The 22,148-nt window shown below is 39.1% G+C and overlaps 1 protein-coding gene across 6 annotated transcripts in view; it reads left to right on the forward strand.

The window, feature by feature from the left end:
- mphosph9 (M-phase phosphoprotein 9) overlaps nucleotides 1-22,148 on the forward strand; it is a 97,116-nt gene that overhangs the window by 59,558 nt on the left and 15,410 nt on the right. For all 6 annotated transcript variants that reach the window (XM_087999825.1, XM_087999826.1, XM_087999829.1 and 3 more), the window contains 4 exons: nucleotides 4,331-4,507; nucleotides 7,327-7,502; nucleotides 12,135-12,308; nucleotides 18,677-18,797. In XM_087999825.1, coding sequence (XP_087855951.1) covers nucleotides 4,331-4,507; nucleotides 7,327-7,502; nucleotides 12,135-12,308; nucleotides 18,677-18,797 — 648 coding nt within the window. The remainder of the gene's footprint in view (nucleotides 1-4,330; nucleotides 4,508-7,326; nucleotides 7,503-12,134; nucleotides 12,309-18,676; nucleotides 18,798-22,148) is intronic.

The following is a 22,148-nucleotide window of genomic DNA, read 5'->3' on the forward strand; positions in this document are numbered from 1 at the left end:
CAATACTCTGCCAAGTCATCAGCCTCCAGAGGTCATGGCCATCAGTAATGGATCTCCTGTTTGTCAATGCCTGGCATCTTCACATTGCATTTATTGCTGTCGTTGTTACAGTGGTCAGAATGCCCAGGGCAGTTCTCCCTCTGGATCTCCGCTCTACACTCGCAGCCATGCACCTAACCTCTCTACAGTCAACTATGCCTCAACTGAGGGCCACACTCTCTCAGAATTGCAAAGGACCCCCATTGTGATCCAATGTCCAATTCAATATGTGTAAGTTTGATGGTTCAATGGCCCTCATCCTAACCAACATAGACTTGACTTATCAATGAATATATGGTGATGGAATTAATGTGCTCCAGGACCTTCTGAGTTGGTGACCTTATTCTTGACATCTTGGCTTGACAAGTTTGTGATAGAGAAGTTGCATTTGTTCAACCTTTTCTCTAGCCTACCATATGTTGGCCAGATGTTAGAGGGGTGCACAGGGATGAGATTTGGTAGACTTTCAGTTTGTCGTTCTCACAAGTTACTGTTATTCTGTACTGTTTTATTCAATGTAGGCATAATTGCTGCAGCTTTTGTGATGGGTGACCGATTACTGGTGATTGTAGAGCCTTGATGTGTGATGTTACCATTAAGGCATATAAATGATTGAGATGAAGGGATGGAAGCTATAGGTAGCTAAATTTTCTGATGATAAAATGATAGAAAAGTGAGTTATGAAGAGGACATAAGAAGCCTACAAAGGGATATACGTAGGTTAAGCGAGTGAGCAAAGATCTGGAAATTGGAATACAATGTGGGAATGTATGAAGTTGCCCATTTTGACTGAGAGAATAATAAAGCATATTATAGGAATACAGAAACAGGAGTAAGCCATTCAGCCCCTTGGCCTCTTCCACCATTTATTGAGATCACAGCTGATTTATGGTGTAACTCCATGTGCCTGCCTTTGGCCTATATTTCTTAGTTTCTTTTCATTAACAATGATATTATCAGATTTAAAATTAACAACTGATCCAGCATTCACTTCTATTTATGGAAGAAAGTTTCATAGAACATAGTTTCAAAAATCTACCACCCCTTGTGTGTAGAAATTCTTCCTAACATCTCTCTGAACAGTCTGACCCTAATTTTCAGACTATGGTCCCTAGTTCCAGAATCCCCAACCAGTGGAAAATGTTTCTTTATCTACCCTGTCACTCCTTAACCGTCTAAATTCTGGAGAAAAAGGGCCTAATTTATACAATTTCTCCACATAACTTAACTCCTGAAGTCCAGATATTATTCCTATAAATCCTTCAAATGCCAATATATATTTCCTGCAGTATGGTGCCCAGATCTGTTCACAGTACTTCAAGTAGGCCCAACCGTAGTTTTGTGTTACTACAGGGTAACTTGGTTATCTTTGTACTCCACTCCTCTAGATATAAAGGCTGGCATTCCAAATGTATCTAAATGATGAGAGGCTGTAAAGAAATCTGGGTGTCCTAATACATGAATGGCTGAAGGATAGTATGTAAGTCCAGCAAATAATCAGAAAAGCTAGTAGAATATTATCCTTTATTGCAAGGGGAAATCAATGCAAGAGTAAGGAGGTTATGCTTCTGTTATGCAGGACGTTGGTGAGATTGCATCTGGAGTACTGTGCACTGTATTAGTCACCATACTTGTGAAAGGATGTTAATTTATTGAAGCCAGTTCAGAGAACGTTTATTACACTAAAGGCTGGAATGAGCGGTGCCTGCATTATGAAGAAAGAATAGTCAGGCTAGGCCTGTATCCTTTGGAATTCAGAAGATTCAGAGGTGACTTAATTGAAACGTACAAAATCCTGAGTGGATGTGACCAGGGGGATGTGGAAAGGATGTTTCCTGTTTTGGGAGAAATTTAGAACTAATGGTCATAGTTTAAAAATAAGGGGCCACTTAGTTAAAATGGCGATAAAGAAACATTTTTTTCTGTGTTGGTTGTGAGCCTTTAGAGCTCTCCCTTCCTCAGCGCTTGCAGAATCTTTAAATATTTTTAAGGCACAGGTAGATAGATTCTAGCTTACTAAGGGGATGAAAGATTATCTATGCAAGAATGTGGAATTGAGGTTAAAATTAGATGAGCCAAGATCTTATTGAATGGTGGAGCAGGCTCAAAGGGCCAAGTGGTCCACTTTTATTTCTTGTTTGTATGTGCATCAGCTTCAGAGCCAAATTATCAGTATTAATGGAGGGTGATGTGTCAACATGCTAGACCAGGACCATCATTGCTGCAAATGTTCCTTGGTATGGAATGATAGTTTAGTAAATGTAGCAGAGCCCAACTATGATGAGGACTTGGAGTACCTTCATCTGGGATCTTAGGTAGGCATCAATGAATAGCTTTCTGTCCATTCTGATCTGTAGATGACCTGGAGATATATGACAGCAACAAAGACAAAATTGTGCCATAATTTCAGTGCTCGAACACAGTTTGACCCCACTACAAATGTCAAAGGATTCCTGTGTTGCTTGGTTATTGTTGACCATACCCATAATTTCCTTATGGAAAGAAGAGATCATTTTGAGCACCTTTAGTCGGCAGCCAGAATATGATTTCAGAGACAGGATTCATAACTGGCACAAGAAGAATGTTGTTGATTTCCTCCAGGTAACATCCTAGACCACACATCTTGAACTGCTATATCAATGGCCTTCCCTACATCATAAGGTTGGAAGTCAGGATGTTCACCGATTGCGATACTTCAAATTTTGCAGCGGCCCCTGTATGTATGGAGCAAGTCCTGGACAACAACCTGGTGGACATTTAAGCAGAAACTGAATTGGACCAACCCTATTCCCGTTCTGTTTCCTGCACATTGGCCAATTCACTATCTATGCCATTATACAACCTCTTAGCTTAACCAGCTTTTCCTACTTCCTATGAGTAAATTTGCAGAAGTAAATGCTTGACATCTCTTGGAACTTCAATGTTGTGCCCATGCTGACAAGTGGTTAACATCTGGAAAGGAAATATCTTAAAACAGCTGGTATCTTAATTTGCTAAAGAACTGGAGATGTAATTTCCACAGTGCTTGCAAGAACAAGTTGAGATGGTTTGGTATGTGAGTTAGAGCAAAGTTAGTTTAAAGCTGCCTTCAGGAATCAGTGGGCAAGCAGCCAAGATTCCTTTGTTCTGCTGAACTTCCAAGCTCCTTAGCAATTGTTGAATTCTCCCTTGTCTTGTTACTTCTTCCAAAGTGTACCACCTCATGTTTTTTAAGATTAAATTCCATCTGCCACTGATTTGCCAGTCTAATCAACTCATCTATATTTTCTTGTAATCTAAACCCTTTTCCTTGTTATTAATGGCTGTACCAATCTTTGTGTCTGCAAACTTAATTATCATACTCTCTCCCACAAATTCACATCTATATTGTTTATATACCCTGTGAAGTCTTTGGAACAGGGCAACTGTATAGACCAGCAGGTTAGGCAGCATCAAAGGAACAGGAGAATCGACGTTGCCTAAATATATATGCCTGAAGAAGGGCTTATGCCCGAAACGTTGATTCCCCTGTTCCTTTGATGCTGCCTGACCTGCTACTCTTTTCCAGCAACACATTTTTAAGCTCTGATCTCCAGCATCTGCAGTCCTCACTTTCTCCTAACTGTATAGACCAGTGTACCTGAGAAGGGAAGGATGTATAGTGAACTAGGTTACCTTAAAGTGAAGAGTCAGTGTTAGTCGCTGACCAGAAGTGTTGGGATAAAACAGTGAAGTGGTTACTTAATACAGATGTGTGATGGATCCAAGAAGAACCTATCTGCAGTTCTAGTCTAAAAGTTGAAGTCAAAATGACTTAAACCTACCAAGGTATTAGATAAAGGGACTTGGGTGTGAGTACTGTATGAGTGGTATGTTTTGGGTGCTATACAAAAACTATTTTGTTCAGTTTATAAAGGTGTGTTTTGGCAATAATGGAATTATGCTTTTACCTTAAAAATCTTTGAATTTATATTATACATAGATGGTTTATGAAATTGTTTATTTCGTTTTCATTTCTTTTAATAGGCTTCTATTTTGTTTTTAAAACAAAATCTACAGCATTGTGTTTTTATGTTTGAGCAAGACATCACTGTGTTTAAACCAGAACATGATCTATGAAAGCAGGTTCTTATCTGGGATTGGATTTATCCAGTAATAACAGCAGCTTGGATCTTCACACACCATTTAGAGAGCTTACAGTGTTTTAATTCCTTAAAACATGAAAATATGAATTGCAAAATTGGGCTGCTCATAATTTTTTTATGTGCATGGCTTTCCTGAAATATTTTCTTTAATATGTTACCATAAACAGCCTTTTCCATCAACCTGATGAAAATCATTCTCCTACAAAAACTCTTCCTGATGATGTTGCAAGACGCAAGTGGCTGACTCCAGGTTCTGACTATTCCATCTTCACAGGACAGCCTTTGGAAAATCACTGTAATGCTTGTAGCAATGACTTTGGGGAGACGAACCTGCAGCCCAGAAGGTTAGCACAACATTCTCATTGCAGTAATTCTTTTCACTCTATACATTTGTAACATTTGACCTTCAAAATATTTTGAAATGTGGAACAGAATGTTACTTTTAAAAGTAATGATCTCCCTTGGAATAGCTTAAAATAAATTGGTGATATAAGGCCAGCAATGTTATACCATATAACGTGGATATATATGGTATAACATTATATATATATTAGTGGATAGGCTTGTAATTTGCTGTAAAAATAACAGTAAGACTAATAATCATAATACATATTTAAGGGATGCATAATACATATTTAAGCCTGTTCAGATAAGGGAAGATGCACAATTAAACATGAAAATTCACAAATCCCTATCTGAGATGTACGGTTCCATGATTAGCTTTGTGAACATGACATCTCATTTACTGACTCACTGTTGAAATGCATTGAGCTGCAAGATGTATCTGTATTAACATGATAATTACAAAACAAATTTGCCACCGAATGTAAAAGCTGATCGGAAACAATGTAAAGATCCTGCTTTGGAGGTATTTTAAATCAATAGATCATTGATTAAGCCTGAATTAGCTTTCAGATTTTAATATGATATGCGTTAATTGCTGCCGATGATTCTCCTGGCACCCAAAAATAACTATATTATACACAGGAAATCTCTTTTCTTCAGCTTTTAATTATGTGTTTCTTTTTAAAAGAAAAGTCAATTTTTAGTCTCCAAACTGCTTTTTTTTTTCTTTCTCACTCTCTTTCACAATCCAATCTTTCTTTCTCCTTTTGTTTGACTTTCTGTACCTGATTTGATATTGAAATTACTGTTTCCTTCTCGGTTATTGTATTCTTTTATTTTACTTATTCAACCAAGAAGATAAACAAAATTCCTTCCAATTAGATTCTTAATTCCTTTTTTCAGATTATTCAGCTTGCACTTTTAATAACTTGTAGTACAAAATACCATGGTGATTAAATGGGTAAATTTTGCTTAACTGGTGAAGTGTTTACTGTTGACTTCGTTGTACGTCAAAAATCTGTTGAACTCTGCCTTGAATAATTTCCAAGGTTCAAACTCCACTACTGTCCTTGAAGAACATGCCAACAATTAACAACACTCTGGAAGATAGAATTACTCATTACCCCTGTCTTCAATAGGAAACCCCTTATTATTCTCTAGTTCTCGATTCTCCCATGAGAAGAAACATTCTCTTAACTTCTACTTTGTCAAGCCCTTTTATTTTTATAAACTTGAATGAGTGTAGGCTTGTTATTAATACATTCAGGACAGAGAAACAGATTTCTAGCTACAAATGACATCAAAGAATATGGGTGTAGTGCAGGAATATGGCATTGAGTTTGAAGATCAGTCATGAGCTAGCCTGGTGGAGCAAACTTGAGTAGCTTGAAGGTCCTATTGCTACTTCTGTGTTCCCAGGACACCCCTATGTGACATCTTATGAAAGCTGTTTTGTAAATTTTAAAAACACTAAATTTACTGGTTCTTCTTCTATTCATTTTGCTTGTTTCATCCGCTTAAAACAATATTGTTAAATACTATTTCTGTTTCATACAATTGAGTGAAGTCAAGATGATTTATTTAATTTGTTTTTTAAAATGCCATGCTGCTATTTGCTTAAAAATGGTTCCAGCATGTTTCCCTGTCAAATGTTGGGCTAGCAAGTCTTGCTTTCTAAGGCCCCTCCTCCTTTCCTGGATTTATTACTTTTGCTGTTAACCAAATTTCTGAGGCTGGTGCTGGATCTAGGAAATTTTGGACAATTACAGTTAACACATCTATTTTCTCTGCAGCCATATCCTTTAAGGCTAGATGCAGGCCAACAGCCCTGAGGGGCTTGTCAATGTTTAAGTCCATTCATTATTTCTGTGACCGTTTCTCTAGTGACAGTGTTCATTTTTCTCCATTTCAGTCCTTGATTTTCTCCTATTATTAGTGGGCTATTTTTATGTCTACTATTGTGAAGACAGATGCAGAATACTTGTTCAAGTCCTCTGCCGTTTGCTTATTTCCCATTACTAATTCTCTAGTTTCACCTCATAAGGGACCAATATTTAATTTAGGTATACTTTTTTATTTAATATACTTGCAGGAAGTTGTATTGAGCATTTTTAACATTTTTGCTAGTTTACGCCGTGTATTCTATTTCCTCCCTTTTTGTTTTCTCCTCATCCTTTGGTTTTTAAAATGTTTTCAATCTTTGCAACAATATGTAGCTTTTTTTTCCAATTTGGTAGCATCCTTAATTAACTTAGTTAGCCATGAATTGTTCATTCTTCAATGAGTACTTTCTTTCAAATGAAATATTTGAGGTTTATGAAATATCTCCTTAAATGTCTCCCACTGCTCTGCTGTCTTTTTAACCTACTTTTCTAATTCATTTTCACTACCTGTCTTCATATCATTGAAATTGTCTTTACTAAATTTAAGATATATTTCAGACCTAGATTTGTCATCTTCATACTGAATATGAAATTTTACTTTACTCATTCATTCACGGAACTTGGGCTTTGCTGGCTTGACCAACATTCTTTGCCAATCCCTAATTGCCAAGAGGGCTGTTAAGAGTCAACTACCTTGCTGTGGGTTTTGAGTAAAGCTCACTGAAAAGTTTTGACTTTTGTTCTCACTTACTGCAGTCACACAGAAATACTCTTTTTGGGAGCCTTGACTGGTAGTATAAATATATTGTTTTTATGTTGTTACACTGACAATAAATTTTGATATTTGCATTAATTTTGACCTCCCAAGCATGCCAGAGGGATTACACAAGCATAATTGGTACTCTGAACCCTTTTATTGTTGTCAATCTGCTTAGGTACCATTCTCCACCAGAGAAAGATAATCCCTTTAATCAGCGAGATCCTTCAAATGGTTTGGAGGAGCCAATTCCTCCTATTCTCAAAGCATTACAAAAGCTTGATTCCAGAAATGTATCTGAAAGCTGGGAAGCAGAAGCACCAAAACATGTCTCAGAAGCAGGTGATGCTACAAGTAAGGCTCATTTTATATTTGTGTTTTATTCTGCCTTTCTCACCACATTATATTTGCTGTTCAGCCCACTGTGTTGTGACTAAATCCTTTAAAATTATTTTTTTGTTATCTGTTGATTTCTCGGACTTTGATAATGTAATTGCATAGTATCCTAGCAATTCAATTTGTGTTCATTAGATGTTCATGTGAATTCTTTCCTCTGATGTATGTCAGTATGTTATAATCTTATTATGAGTGAATGAGCTCTTGAATTGAATTGAATTGCTTGAGGACTAACATTACTATAAAAATAGAAACATTGATTGCAGGTTAAATTGTCAGTTAGTGAAATGCACATGTCATGACCATACCTAGTACATATGCAGCCTGTGAACTGTGAATTTCGTCATCCAACTTAAAACTAACCAGAAAAACTTTAGTTTTAAATGAGGACAAGGGATAGTTTATTTCACAACTATTGGTGTAAGTTTGATGTAAAACTTTAGACACAATACAAAGATGAAAAGTAGATAAACTGAAAGATGTTATAAAGTTGCAGTTCAAATCAGTCTATTATGTTTGTAGGCCTGCTGCTTGCTCCTGGGTGAATGTAGCTGAAAGCTTTTTTGAAGTCAGAATTTAACAGCTTCAATGGCTTTTGTAGTTGAAGTGTTGAAGGTTGCTTAAAAAGGTGGGCTCAGAAGATTTGAGAGATTGTGAGAGAAAGTTTCTTGATCTCCACTAGTTCTTCAGTTAAGGCACTTGCAGGTTTCCTGGACTCACTGTCAGCAGGACTTTGATTTCAGAAACCTTCTTTTTGAGCTGAGAATCTTCTCTCTGATATTGTTGCAGATACCTTCCTGGGTACACTTTTCAAACATAAGGTTTAACTTTGGATTATTATCTCACAAAATAAGGTTCAATTGTGCTGGATTTCTGTGAGGTGGAAATTCTTCCAGTCTCTGTTGTCTTGGAATTTTAAATTCTCACATTTTTAAGGATCCACTATGTTGTCCAAGGATTAGTCAACTTCCAAAAGGCTGACTTTTTAAATTTATGTTGTGTTAACATATCAACCTATCTGTCTTCCTGGCTGAAGTAACCAACAGAGATAAAAATGTCTGTTTCTTTTAGCATCTTTAAACACTTCTGTCAAATCAACTCATACTTCTTTTTGGACCCTTTTTTTGTTAGAACAATGTTGTTCGATCTTTTCGTCGCCACTTTTTTCCTAATACTAAGCAGTATTCTAGTGCACCTGCATTCTAATTTGCCCAAAGTCTGAATAACTAATGTCGAGCCCAATACTTTACACAGTACTCAAACTTTGTTTTTGTTTTACATATTGCCTTTTATATTTTACACATCATTATAAAACCCACTTTTCTACAGCCTTATCGACCCAAGGTGCTGCCTTTAATGACCAATGAAACTGTACCTCTACCCTAAACCATTTTGCTCTTCACTACACAGAGCCCCTTCCATCCTTTAAGGCATTTTGATTGTGAAGCATTAAAACAGACACAATCTGAAACTTCCCAAGTGAGAGAAAAAAGCGGTACTGGAACAATTAATTTTAAGGAAGGGATACATCAAATACAGGCTGGGTACAGTCCAGAAAGGGCAAAAGAAAAGGGGGCGAAAACTGGGCTTTCTTATCTGAGGAGGGAGTTAGAGATTACGATGAAGCAGAAAAAGAGGGTGTATAATGGATGATAGGTAAGTTCTTAAAGTGAAAACCAGGTCAAATACAATAAATTGATAAAAGGAAAGAAAAGGAAGATAAGATTGGCAAAAAGAGAATGAGATTTGAATGGCAGTCAACATGAAAAGGAACCTGAAAATCTTCTACCAGCATTTAAACAATGGGAAGTACAGTGGATCCTATTAAGGATGTCGTGAATTAGAGGTGCATGGTAAGTCTAGACTACTAAATTATTTGTATCAGTGCTTTCTAAGAAGAGAAATTTGACAAAATGTTGGTAGAAGGGAAGGTAGCTGAGACAATGGATAGGTTAAAAATGCTTAGACAAGATATGTCACTGAATCACAAAGTTCATTGCAGACATATAGAAGGTTAGTGTCTACTGCAATGTGAATGGAAAATAAAAGTTGGGAAATTTGACTGCAATTGTACAGGGATTTGTTGAGACTGCTAATGTTTGGAGTATTATTCAACAATAACTGGTTTTGCATTTAAGATGAAGCTGGGAGATTTTTTTCTGAGGGTGGTCAGTCTGTGAAATATTCTTACCCAGGCAGCAGTGGAGGTTGGGTCACCTTAAATTATTCAAGTCTGAGTAAGTTGCACTTTCAGAATCACAGAATTGTTGCAGTGCAGAAGATTAATCCATTGTGCCTTTGCTGGCTTTTTGAATGGGCAGCTTACCTACTATTCTCCTGTTTCTTCCTGTAAACCCTCACAATATTCCTTTCCAAATAACTGTCCAATTCTTTTTTTGAAAGCCACACACTTATCAGGCAATATATTTGGGACCCTAACCATTTTCTGCATGAAAAAGCTTTTCCTCATAGCATTTCTCCTTTTATTGACACATTACATATATGCCTCTCGTTCTCAATTATTTCATGAGTGGGAACATTTTTCTGTCTCTTTTTGATAAATAATGGAGTCAAGGGTCATGAGAGATGGACAATAAAGTGGAGTTGAAATTACAGTCAGATCAGCCATGACTTTATTGGCAAGTGGAGCACGCTCAAAAGCTAAAAGATCTCTCCTCATCTCAAAACTTATAAAGGTGGTGAGTGAATTCACCTGTGAAAGCCTCAAATCACCCAGGAAAGTTTCTTCAAAAATGCCGAATTGGAGAAAAGCTACTCATGTAAAAAGAGTGGAAGGAAATGGTGAGGAATGGCTCTCCAATCACAGACTGGTTCTGTCATGTCTCTTGCTTTAATGAGCCTATCACCAACCATTACAGGAGAGAAGCAAACTGTGAGTGGATGAGCATCAAAGTAATGAAGTGGAAGCAATGAGGAAGTTTCTGGGAGCTCTTTGAGAGGCTGAAGTGGCTTTTACCAAGCCCAGGGTTGGAGGCAACCTTTCGCCAAATCTGGGATGAAGAGTGGCCTTGAGCCAAAGCTGGGCGTTCTTTCTGTCAGAAGAGACAATATATTCTTAATGACATATTTCTAAAGAGTATGCAAGAACAGAGAGTCTTGGGAATACATGTGCATCTGTGTTTGAATGTGATAGGACGTATTGAGAGAGTAGTTAGCAAAATATGAGAGATCTTGGGGGGCTTGACAAATGGAGGTCTTGAGTACTAAAACAAGTTATGGAGAGCAATACAGGGCTCCAGTTATGTCCCAGTTTTTGCAATGATATGAAGGCTTTTGAAAGGCTGCTGAGGAGATTTACCAGTAATGTTCCAGAAAGGGGATTTCAGTTACAAAATTAGATTGGAAAGGCTGGAGTCGTTCTCCTGGGTCAGAAGGAGACTGAGATTATTAGATGTTAACAAGAATAATATAATGCATTTAAATGGCAGGTGAAAAACCTTTCCCACAGGCGATTGGGCCACACTTGAAAATTTCAGGTAAGAGATGCAGGGAGAATGAGAGAGATTTCTTAGCACAGCGCGTGGTAATGATATAAAACATGCTGCCCACAAAGCAGGTGAATGTGGAAACAATCAATGATTTCGAATGGAACTTGGATGGCAGTTGAATAAAAATAACTTGCAGGGCCATGGGGAATGAGCAGGGCAATAGGAATGACTGGACTGCCCTAGCAGCAAGCTGACATGGACTCAATGGGCTGAGTACCTCTTTTGTACTATAAGTAACTTGTGCCCACACACACTCACTTGCCAACGGGGTAACGAAGTATAGAGGAACCTCGATTATCTGAACAAGATGGGCGGGCACTATTTCATTCGGATAATAGATTACTCAGTTAATTGATTTCCTCTGGGGCTCGGAGTTTTCTGTCAAGTCTGCTCCCCGTTCAGGAGACAAGGCAAAAGAACGCTGCGGGAGAGACCCCGCCCCTGTCTGCTCCCACCCTGTCTCCTCGCCCACCTCCAACTCTGCTCCCTCATCTCCCCAACCCCGCACCCTCGTCCGACCTATGCACCACCACACTACTTTTTGACAGGTTCCACCTTTGCCCTGTACAGGACAATGTTTGAGAGATTATCTGGGGAAGTGGGGTTTAGGGTTCACCCCTGTGTAGAACTTCATGGAAAGTGTGGGGAGGGGGGGGGGGGGAGGTCAGTCATTTGGAGACGGTGCCTGGACTGTTCTTGGCAGCATTTCAGTGAGCTGAGTTCATTTTTCATTATTGTACCTGTAAACAAAAGACGCGATCAGGGTTGAAACAGCTCTTTGATGTAATGTTTTTATCGGGACCTTGAGATCCCCTTTGGATAATCCAATACTTGGATAATTGATATTCTGATAATTAAGGTTCCTCTGTAGTCAACAGGAGCAGTGTGAATCCAATAATAGCAGCCAGTTGTACTGTTATGACTAAGATAAATTATCTGAAACAGAGACTAAATCTGATATTTCTAGATTGACTGTAATGTGAAACTGAGCCAGACAATGAGGAAGCTAACAAAAAGTTGTTCAGAACTGAAACTCTGTCCAATTAGCTAGGCATGTCATTTATTCATTTGTTTTTAACAGAATTCTTGAATCGCAGACAGACTGTAGGATTTGCAGATTCCACTTGCAGTGGAGACAAGTCTGAGGACTCTGTTAAGGATCGAACCAGATCAAAAAGTAGCCGTTCTTCCCCAGGTCAAAGATCATCTTCTGTACCCCCTTCAAACCGGAGGCTAACACCCACTTCTACACCAAGTAAAAATATTTCTCTGAATTCTTCGAATGTTTTAAAAGTTTGATTGTTGACTATTTCCTGTTCTCCAATTTTTTTGTTAACCTGTCAAACTTTCCCATATTGGCTTTTGTTGGTAATGCTAAAAGTCCAGTGGTAAAGTGCAAAGTTCAAGGTTGTTTTCATTAAAATCTCATTGTTGGTTTATGTGCAATGTGATTTCACAATGTAGTCTTCCAATAGTTGTAGTATAGATTTTGAGCATTCTTGGAAAAAAAGACTCATTTTGTCAAAGCTTTTCATCTTGCACTGATCTGGGCAATTTTCAAGAATGTCAATTTAAAGGAAAACAGCATTTATATTATGTGGAAGGATAGTGCTGATTATTTGGTAGAGACATTGCCATAGAGAATGCACCAGTTAGATTGTGACTAATATGTAATGGTCAGACTTTAAACCAGGTTCTGACTCTAGTCAAGATATTGCCTGGAGAAATGAATGAGCAAGTGACTATCACTTATTTTGTTCATTTGAAACATTTGCAAATGAAGATGTACTTTGTGCACAGTATGAATACAAGAGATAACAATATTTAAACCTACAATGTTTAAACTCAATTGGGAGTGCAACCATTTAGCCAAACAGCAGAGAAATCCAGAATATTATAAGGTGCTTTTGGCTAACAAAGACATGTAGGTCAACAAGGGCAAGCATGATGGCTGTGTGAACAGAATCTGTGAAGCACAGGTTTCAAAAGCATTTTGAAGGAATGTGATGGATGAGTTTTTGTTAAGAGATATAGCATTACAGCTGTACTGAGGGAGGATATTCCCGGAAATACATCCAGGGAAGTTATTTGGGTGGAACTGAGAAATAAGAAAGGGATGATCACCTTATTGGGATTGTATTATAGACCCCCAAATAGTCAGAAATTGAGAAACAGATTTGTAAGGAGATCTCCGTTATCTGTAAGAATAATAGGGTGGTTAGGGTAGGGGATTTTAACTTTCCAAACATAGACTGGGACTGCCATAGTGTTAAGGGTTTAGATGGAGAGGGATTTGTTAAGTGTCTACAAGAACATTTTCTGATTCAGTATGTGGATGTACCTACTCGAGAAGGTGCAAAACTTGACCTACCCTTGGGAAATAAGACAGAGCAGGTGACTGAGGTGTCAGTGGGGTAACACTTTGGGGCCAGCGACCATAATTCTATTAGTTTTAAAATAGTGATGGAAAAGGACAGACCAGATCTAAAAGTTGAAGTTCTAAATTGGAGGAAGGCCAATTTTGACAGTATTAGGCAAGAACTTTCAAAAGCTGATTGGGGGCAGATGTTCTCAGGTAAAGGGGCAGCTGGAAAATGGGAAGCCTTCAGAAATGAGATGACGAGAGTCCAGAGAAAGTATATTCCTGTTAGGGTGAACGGAAAGATTGGTAGGTATAGGGAATGCTGTATGACTTAAGAAATTGAAGTTTTGATTAAGAAAAAGAAGGAAGCATATGTAAGGTATAGATAGGATAGATCGAGTGAGTCCTTAGAAGAGTATAAGGTAGTAGGAGTAAACTTGGAGAAATGAGGACGGCAAAAAGGGGACATGAGATACTTTAGCAAATAGAGTTAAGGAGAACCCAAAGGGTTTTTAACAAATATGTTAAGGACAAAAGGGTAACTAGGGAGAGAATAGGGCCCCTCAAAGATCAGCAAGGCGGCCTTTGAGTGGAGCCACACAAAATGGGGGAGATACTAAACGAGTATTTTGCATCAGTATTTACTGTAGAAAAAGAGATGGAAGCTGTAGAATGTAGGGAGATAGATGGTGACATCTTCAAAAGTGTCCATATTATAGAGGAGGAAGTGCCGGATGTCTTGAAAGGGAGAATGAAAGAACAGTTTACTGAAATGGACAAAAACTACAGAAAGCTGCAACACAATGGGACTTGGGGTACTCCTGCATGAAGCAAAGAAAGTTAGCACAGCAGGTAATCAGAAAAGCTAATGGAATGTTGGACCTGATTTCAAGGGGATTAGAGTATAAGAGTAAGGAACTGCAACTGTACAAGGTACTGGTGAGACAACATCTGGAATACTATCAGAAGTTTTGGTCTCTTATTTAAGGAAAGATATTATTTCATTTGGAGGAAGTTCAGAAGAGGTTCATGAGGTTGATCTCCAGTGTGAAGGGATTGTTTTATGAGCAAAGTTGAAGCAGTTTGGGACTCTACTCATTAGAATTTAGAAGAATAAGAGGTGATCTTATTAAAACTTTGACAGGATAAATGCTGAGAGAAAGGGAGAATCTAGGACCAGAGAGGATCATCTCAGAATGAAGGGGCACTAATTAAAGAATGAGATGAGGAGAAATGTTTTCTCAGAGGGTTGAGTCTTTGGAACTCTTTGCCAAAGAGAGCTTTGGGGCAGAATCTTTATATCTTTAATGCTGAGATAGGTACTTGATCAGTAGGGGAATCAAGGGTAATGGTGAAATGACAAGAAAGTGGACACGGGAAGTGCCAGTTGAGCCATGATATTATTGAATATCAGAGCAGTCAAGGGCGGAAATAGCCTTCTCCTGTTCCAATGTCTTATGATATTACAGCAAGGGAAAAGAATTAGTATAATATAATCTCAATCTCAAGGCCATGTAATAGAGTTTCAGTGCCAAAGGGATGGTAGTAGGCAGTGTTTAGGAGGTAAATAATCTTGGTGTTGACGGAAAAGTCATGTGGGTTGTGTTCTGTCTTGTGGTCAGTATGTCATTATATCTTTTGAGGAAAATGCTCATGATATGATCATTGTATCATAGCATGTGACCTGAGAATTATATAGATCTCAGGGCCCATTTTACCCTGGGATTACTTGAAGCATGGCACGTCACTAGAAACATGCTCTTCAGCTGTAATCCAATTACATGGTGTTAATTTAGACTTGATGCCTAATAATGTAATATTTATATATTTATAGCTGTTGTGGTAATTGAGTATTGGATTATTTCAATGCCTGGTATCCGCATCTACTTTCTTAGGTTGTCTTTTGTAATGTAAGTCTTGCTGCATCAGGTGAAATACCCTCTTGGAGCCAAAATCTCATTCAGGATGAGTTGGAACTTAGAGCTTTGCCCAGAGTGGAACAGGATGTCAATATTTCTGAGCATATGGTCAGTCTGGGAACTGACAAACGGAAAATGGAGTCAATGAGAAAAGAGCAGAGTTTGTAATGTTGAGTTAGAGGCAGTGTCTACATCTTTCCCATTGTTTATCCGGGAGTTGTAACTCCTCAAAGATTTGTATTGGACAATGAGGTCGATAATTAACAAGTTTTGAGTGGTGATGGCGAAGAATAGAGATGGCCATTACCATTGTACATATTTCCCAGTTTAAAAGAGTAGAGGAAATGTTACTCTTTATCTAACACTGTGCTGTACCTGGCCTGGGAGTGTTGGATGAGAGTAATGTAAAGCAAGCTTTCTTTTCAGTTTAAAAAAGCAGAGAATGACATGTAGGGGCCTTCTGAGGTCATAGCTTCTTTGCTTTGTAGTTCTCGCAAAGTTTTAGTACATTCCTGTCTGAATGCACGATTGCACGAACAGTCACATGGGGAGCAGAGCTATTAGATGAGAATGTATGATCCACTTCTGTCAATCAAGGAGGGACAAGAGATTCCACTTGTGACTTCTGCATATTGCTGTCTAAAAGCTGAAATGGATGTGTTTCAGTAGATATGGACACAGCTGGAAGGTGAGAGTATATTCTAAGATTTTGGAGAAGAAAGAGCGTGTGGAACTGGAGCCACAATTCAAAAAGTTGGACAATTGAGTGTGAGATTTTGAATGAGGGTGGTGAAAGTTGGAGGAAGGGAAAGGAACAGGAAAGAAAATAATTGAAAATTATACCATGATTTAATATTGTACACTTTCATATTTCAAATTATTACTTCTGTCCTCATAAGAACAAGATGAAAAACTTTGAGATGTCTCTCTTTTTCATTAATACTCAGTGATATCACCAAATATCGTGACCAGAAAAGGAAGTTTTGAATAGGATTGCAGAAAAATGGAATTCAGCAGGAAGTAGTTCTCATAGATGACCTCAGCTTGGAGAAGACAGCAGGATGAAGAAATGATAAGAGTTAGGTAGAAGGAGAAAATTAGGGAGATTTAGGGCTGAGAGTGTGTGGAAAGAGGGGGAGGTGGAGGTAGCTGTCTGGGTGATCCTTAGTTTGAAGACAGTCTTTGTCTTGCATCATTTGCAAAAACCAAACCAGCTTTCCAGGTAACAAAGTGAAATCCACACTTGCTACTGAAGTTTTCTGACAGAATGAAAACACAGATGTTCTGGAGAGATGGAGTAAATCTTTGATATTCAAAGAATAAGGAGCAATGCATTTTATTTTCACCTTTCCTGCTACCACTAATGATGGCTATTTAAATAAGGATATTTGCAGTACTTCATTTGGTGTTTGTTTATAGCATTATGAGTTTATATATTTATGAAATAACAAATTAGACCTGCTCTACCTGCCTCTGACATAGAAACGTAGAAAATATGAGCAGGAACAGGCCTTTCAGCACTTTGAACCTGCTCTGCCGTTAAATATGTTCATGGCTGATCATCAAACTCAGTAACCTGCCCTATTTTCTCCCACACACTTTAATCTCTTTGGCCAAGAATTATTTTTAACTCCTTCTTGAAAATAATTGATGTTTTGGCCTCAACTGCTTTCTGGGTGGAGAATTCCACGGGCTCACCACACTGAATGAAGAAATTATTTCAGTCCTAAATGCTGTACTCTGTCCTTTGAGACTTTGATCCCTTGATGTGGACTCCCGAATCAATAGGAACATCCTTAGTCCATTTATCCTGTCTAATCCTGTTAGATCTTTATAGATTTCTATGAGATACCCTGTCATTCTTTTAAAGTTCAGTGAATATATTCCTAATGGATCCAGTCCGTTTCCATACATCAGTCCTGCCATCCCAGGAATCAGTCTGGTAGACCTTTGTTGCAGTCCCTCTAAAGTAACTCTACAGAGGACTGTATCCGGTCATCAAGCCACTCTTTATTTGCACATGAACAGCCCTTGACTATAGTACTGTCTCGTATACCTTGTCCCCCAACCCCACCCCCTCTGTCATTTATTTCTCAGCTTCCCAGCCCACAAGCCTCATTCCTGATGAAGGACCTATGCCTGAAACGTTGATTCTCCTGCTCCTCGGATGCTGCCTGACCTGCTGTGCTTTTCCAGCACCAAACTCTCAACTCTGATCTCAAGTATTTGCAGTCCTCACTTTCAGGCACCAGAATGTCAAGAGTGTAAGATTATAGTGGAAGTTTTTATGTAAACCAGGGCTCCCTGATTCAACCAGATTAACAACCCCAATCAGGAAACTCCTATACTTTTGAGGTCCACCTGCTGACCTCACTACAATCACTACACTCTCCACACCCAGAACATGCTTCCACAGGTAAGAAAACCAAAATACTCACAGAACTTGGTGTGGTGTCGTCAAAGGCCTGTAGAACTTTACCAAGGCATCTTTGTTCTGTACTCACATTCTCTCCCTATGAAGCCAACATACCATTTGCCGCCTTTATTGCCTGCTGCACTTACATGCTTTTAATGACTAGTACACAAGGATTGCCGGGTCTCATTGCACCTCCCCCTTTCCCAATATATCGCCAATTAGTAATCTGCCTTCCTATTTTTGCTATCAAATTGGAAAACCTCATATTTATCTGCAATATATTTCATTCCCCATGCGTTTGCTCACTTATTTCACTTGTCCAAATCACACTGAAGCATCTCTGCGTCCTCCTGATGGTTCACCCTTCCACCCAGTTTTGTGAGGCACTCAGAAAAAGTGTGGTGTGAACTGAGAAAATCATTTTATTGCAGCCAGCAGCATCTTTTACCATTGAGCTGTGGGACGTAACAACATGCTGGCAACAAGTCACTTGCCTGGCCTATGAGTATCAGAGCTGAAAATGTGTCGCTGGAAAAGCGCAGCAGGTCAGGCAGCATCCAAGGAACAGGAGAATTGACGTTTCGGGCATAAGCCCTTCTTCAGGAAGGGCTTATGCCCAAAACGTCGATTCTCCTGTTCCTTGGATGCTGTCTGACCTGCTGCGCTTTTCCAGCAACACATTTTCAGCTCTGATCTCCAGCATCTGCAGTCCTCACTTTCTCCTTCTATGAGTATCAGATACCAGGACCTGGAAACTGAAGACAGGAAATAATTTAGAAGATGGAAGTGGCATTTTAAATGTTGGCACCTGTATTTTTATTACCTGTTCACGTGTTGTTTTTCTTCTGGAAAATGCCTATAACTCAGTTGATTAATTTTAGAGTGCAATCGTTCGAGTATTGAATTTCTTTTTTCTTTTTTCACAGCTAAACGGAATACTTTGCTAACATCGCTGTCTGCTAAGTCCAGTCCCAAACGCTGTCCTAAAGAGAATCTGTCTCCTGGGTTTAATCATCTCCTTGGCAAAGAAGAAAACACAGTGACAAAGTAATGCTCTTCATTGTTGAATTTAAACTTAAGCATAATGGGTCAATTTCCATGAGTTCTTAATCAAATGACAAGATATCAGGGCTTGTCTGTGCAACATGAACACTACAAAATGTATGTAGAGCTGGAGATGCTGTTCAAAGATATTTGTCTGAAGATGCTTTCATCAAGAGCATTAAACCCTTGATGTTCTAACCATTAATTATATCTTGTAATGTTTTGTTATTGCTGATTAATATTAATGTTTACAGTACCTTTAAAAAGTTTTAAAAAGTTAAACAAGTTAGAATACCATGGAGCATTTATTCTAATTGTCATTGGCATAGAGTCATTATAACACAGAAGGAGCTATTTGGACCATTGAGATTCAGTTGTAACAAGGTACTTCTGTTTTGCTGTGTCTATTTTTAAAATGATATTGCTATTAGTTAATTTTACTGAAAATATTTTCACATTTGCTTTTGTCTATAACATACTTGAATGTTTCTCTTTTAAAACAAATGTTTGTCTAATGACTTCAGTTAGGTGAGTGTTCCGTCTTGAACTATACAGTTGTGCTTTTAGATGGCAAATGTTGCATGCAACACTTGATTAGGAGCAGTAAAATGTTACCTAGAATATGCAATTGTTATCGTTGTTAATATGTTTTCTCTTTTAGTACATGCCCTAAAGTATTAGTAAACCTTGTACAGTTAAGCATACAGAGAAAAACAGAAAGGAAACAAAGACAGAAATTGCTGGAGAACCTCAGCTGGTCAGGCACCATCCAAGGAGAGAGAAACAGAGTTAATGTTTTGGGTCTAGTGACCCTTCTTCACTTCTTTCTGATTCTGCTCTCTGTCTTTTCTTTCTTTCTCTCTCTCGTGCTAGACCTACTGAAGGTCTCCAGCAATGTCTGTTTTCGTTTGAGTTCAGAGCTGTAAGGCAGGATTTCAGGGAGCTAGGGTGGAAGCTGAGAGCTACAACACACAGAGTTGTTACCTCTGGTTTGTTACCTGTGACATTTGATAGCGAGGCAAGGAATGGTAAGAGATACCAACTGAATACGTGGCTGCAGGGATGGTGCAGGAGGGAGAGTTTCAGGTACATGGATAATTGGGGCTCACTCTGGGGAAGGGAGGACCTCGACAAGCAGGTCTTCACTTGAACCAGAGGAGTACTAATACCCTGGTTGGGAAATTTGCTGGTGCTATTCTGGTGGGTTTAAACTAGCTCAGTAGAGGGATGGGTACCTGAGGTGTAGTTCCAGTGCACAGGAGGATGAGAATAGGAAGGGCATGGACAGCATTTCACGATCACAGGAATGTGCTGGCAGACAGCAAGCTGGTTTGAAGTGTGTCGACTTTAACACCAGAAGTATCAGAAATAGGGTAGGTGAGCTTGCAGCATGGATAGGTACCTGGGACTTCGATGTTGTGGCCATTTCAGAGACATGGATAGGGTAGGATCAGGAATGGATGTTACAGGTTCAAAGGTTTAGATCTTTCATTAAAAACAGGGAAGGCAGTAAAAGAGGGGGAGGTGTGGCCTTGTTAGTCAAGGACAGTATAATAATTGCTGAAAGAAGTTTTAACGATGACTTGTCTACTGAGGTGGTATGGGCTGAGGTTAGAAACAAGAGAGGATAAGTCACACTGCTTGGAGTTTTTTTATAGGCCTCTGCTGAGTTCCAGGGATATGGAGGAGAGGATTGGCAAAGCGATTCTGGGTAGGAGTGAAAGGAACAGGGTGGTCATTATGGGGGACTTTAACTTCCCCAACATTGACTGGAAATGCTATAACTCTCGTACGTCAGATGGATCAGTTTTTGTCCAATGTGTGCAGGAAGGTTTCCTGATACAGTATGTCGAAGGTGAAAGTGTGTTGCTGGAAAAGCGCAGCAGGTCAGGCAGCATCCAAGGAGCAGGAGAATCGACGTTTCGGGCATGAGTCCTTCAGGAATCTGAAGAAGGGCTAATGCCCGAAACGCCGATTCTCCTGCTCCTTGGATGCTGCCTGACCTGCTGTGCTTTTCCAGCAACACATTGTCAGCTCTGATCTCCAGCATCTGCAGTCCTCACTTTCTCCTAGAAGACAGTATGTCGAAGGGTCAACAAAAGGGGAGGCCACACTGGATCTGGTACTTGATAATGAACCAGGGCAGGTGTTTGATTTAGTGGTAGGTGAGCACTTTGGAGAGAGTGACCAAATTTGGTTATATTTAGTTTAGCGATAGAAAGGGATAGGTACATGCCATAGGGCAAGAGTTACCGATGGGGGAAGGGCAATTATAATGCAATTAGGCAAGACTTAGAACATAGAATGGGGTAGCAAAATGCAGCAGATGGGAACAATTGAAATGTGGAGTTGGTTTAAAGAACAGATATTGCATGTCCTTGGTAGGCATGTCAGGCAAGGAGGAAGTGATCAGGTAAGGGACCATGGTTTATTAAAGGAATTGCATCTCTTGTTAAGCGGAAGAAGGAGGCTTATGTGACATTGAGGTGAGATGGTTCAGATGAGGTGCTAGGGAGTTAAAGATTAACTAGGAAGGAATCAAAGAGAGAGTTAAGAAGAACAAGGAGGGGACATGAGCAGCCTTTAGCAGGTAGAATAAATGAGAACCCTAAAGCTTTCTATAGGTATGTGAGGAATAAAAGGATGAAGAGGGTAGGAATAGGGCCAGTCAAAGACAGAAGTGGGAAGTTGTGTGTGGACCCTGTGGAGATCGGAGAGGTACTAAACGAATATTTCTCATTGGTTTTCACTTAGGAAAAGGAGAATATTGTAGAGGAGAAGACTGAGATACGGGATATTAGATTAGAAAGGATTTGAGGTTAGTAAGGTGGAGGTGTAATCAATTCTAGAAGGAATGAAAATAGATAGGTCCCTTGGGCTCGATGGGATTTATCCGAGGATTCTCTGGGACGCTAGGGAGGTGATGTTGGAGCCCTTTGCCTTGATCTTTGAGTCGTCAATGTCTACAGGTTTAGTATCAGAGGACTGGAGGATTGCAAATGTTGTGCCCTTGTTCAAGAAGGGCAGTAGAGATGACTCAAGTAATTATAGACCAGTGAGCCTTACCTTTGTTGTAGGAAAAGTTTTGGAAAGGATTATAAGAGAGGATTTATAATCGTTTAGCAAGCAACAACTTGATTGCAGATAGTCAACATGGTTTCATCAGCAGCAGGTGGTGTGTCACAAACCTCATTAAGGTTTTTGAGAAGGTGACTAAGCATGTGGATGAGGTTAGGGCAGTTGATGTGGTGTACATTGACTTCAGTAAAGCCTTTGACAATGTTCCACATGGTAGGCTGTTGGAGAAAATGCAGAGGCATGGGATTGAGGATGATTTAGCAGTTTGGATTAGAA

The sequence above is a fragment of the Chiloscyllium plagiosum genome, unplaced genomic scaffold (genome assembly GCF_037043375.1).
Source record: "Chiloscyllium plagiosum isolate Xiang-an unplaced genomic scaffold, Cpla_swu_hap1 HiC_scaffold_24, whole genome shotgun sequence".
Classification (NCBI taxonomy): domain Eukaryota; kingdom Metazoa; phylum Chordata; class Chondrichthyes; order Orectolobiformes; family Hemiscylliidae; genus Chiloscyllium; species Chiloscyllium plagiosum.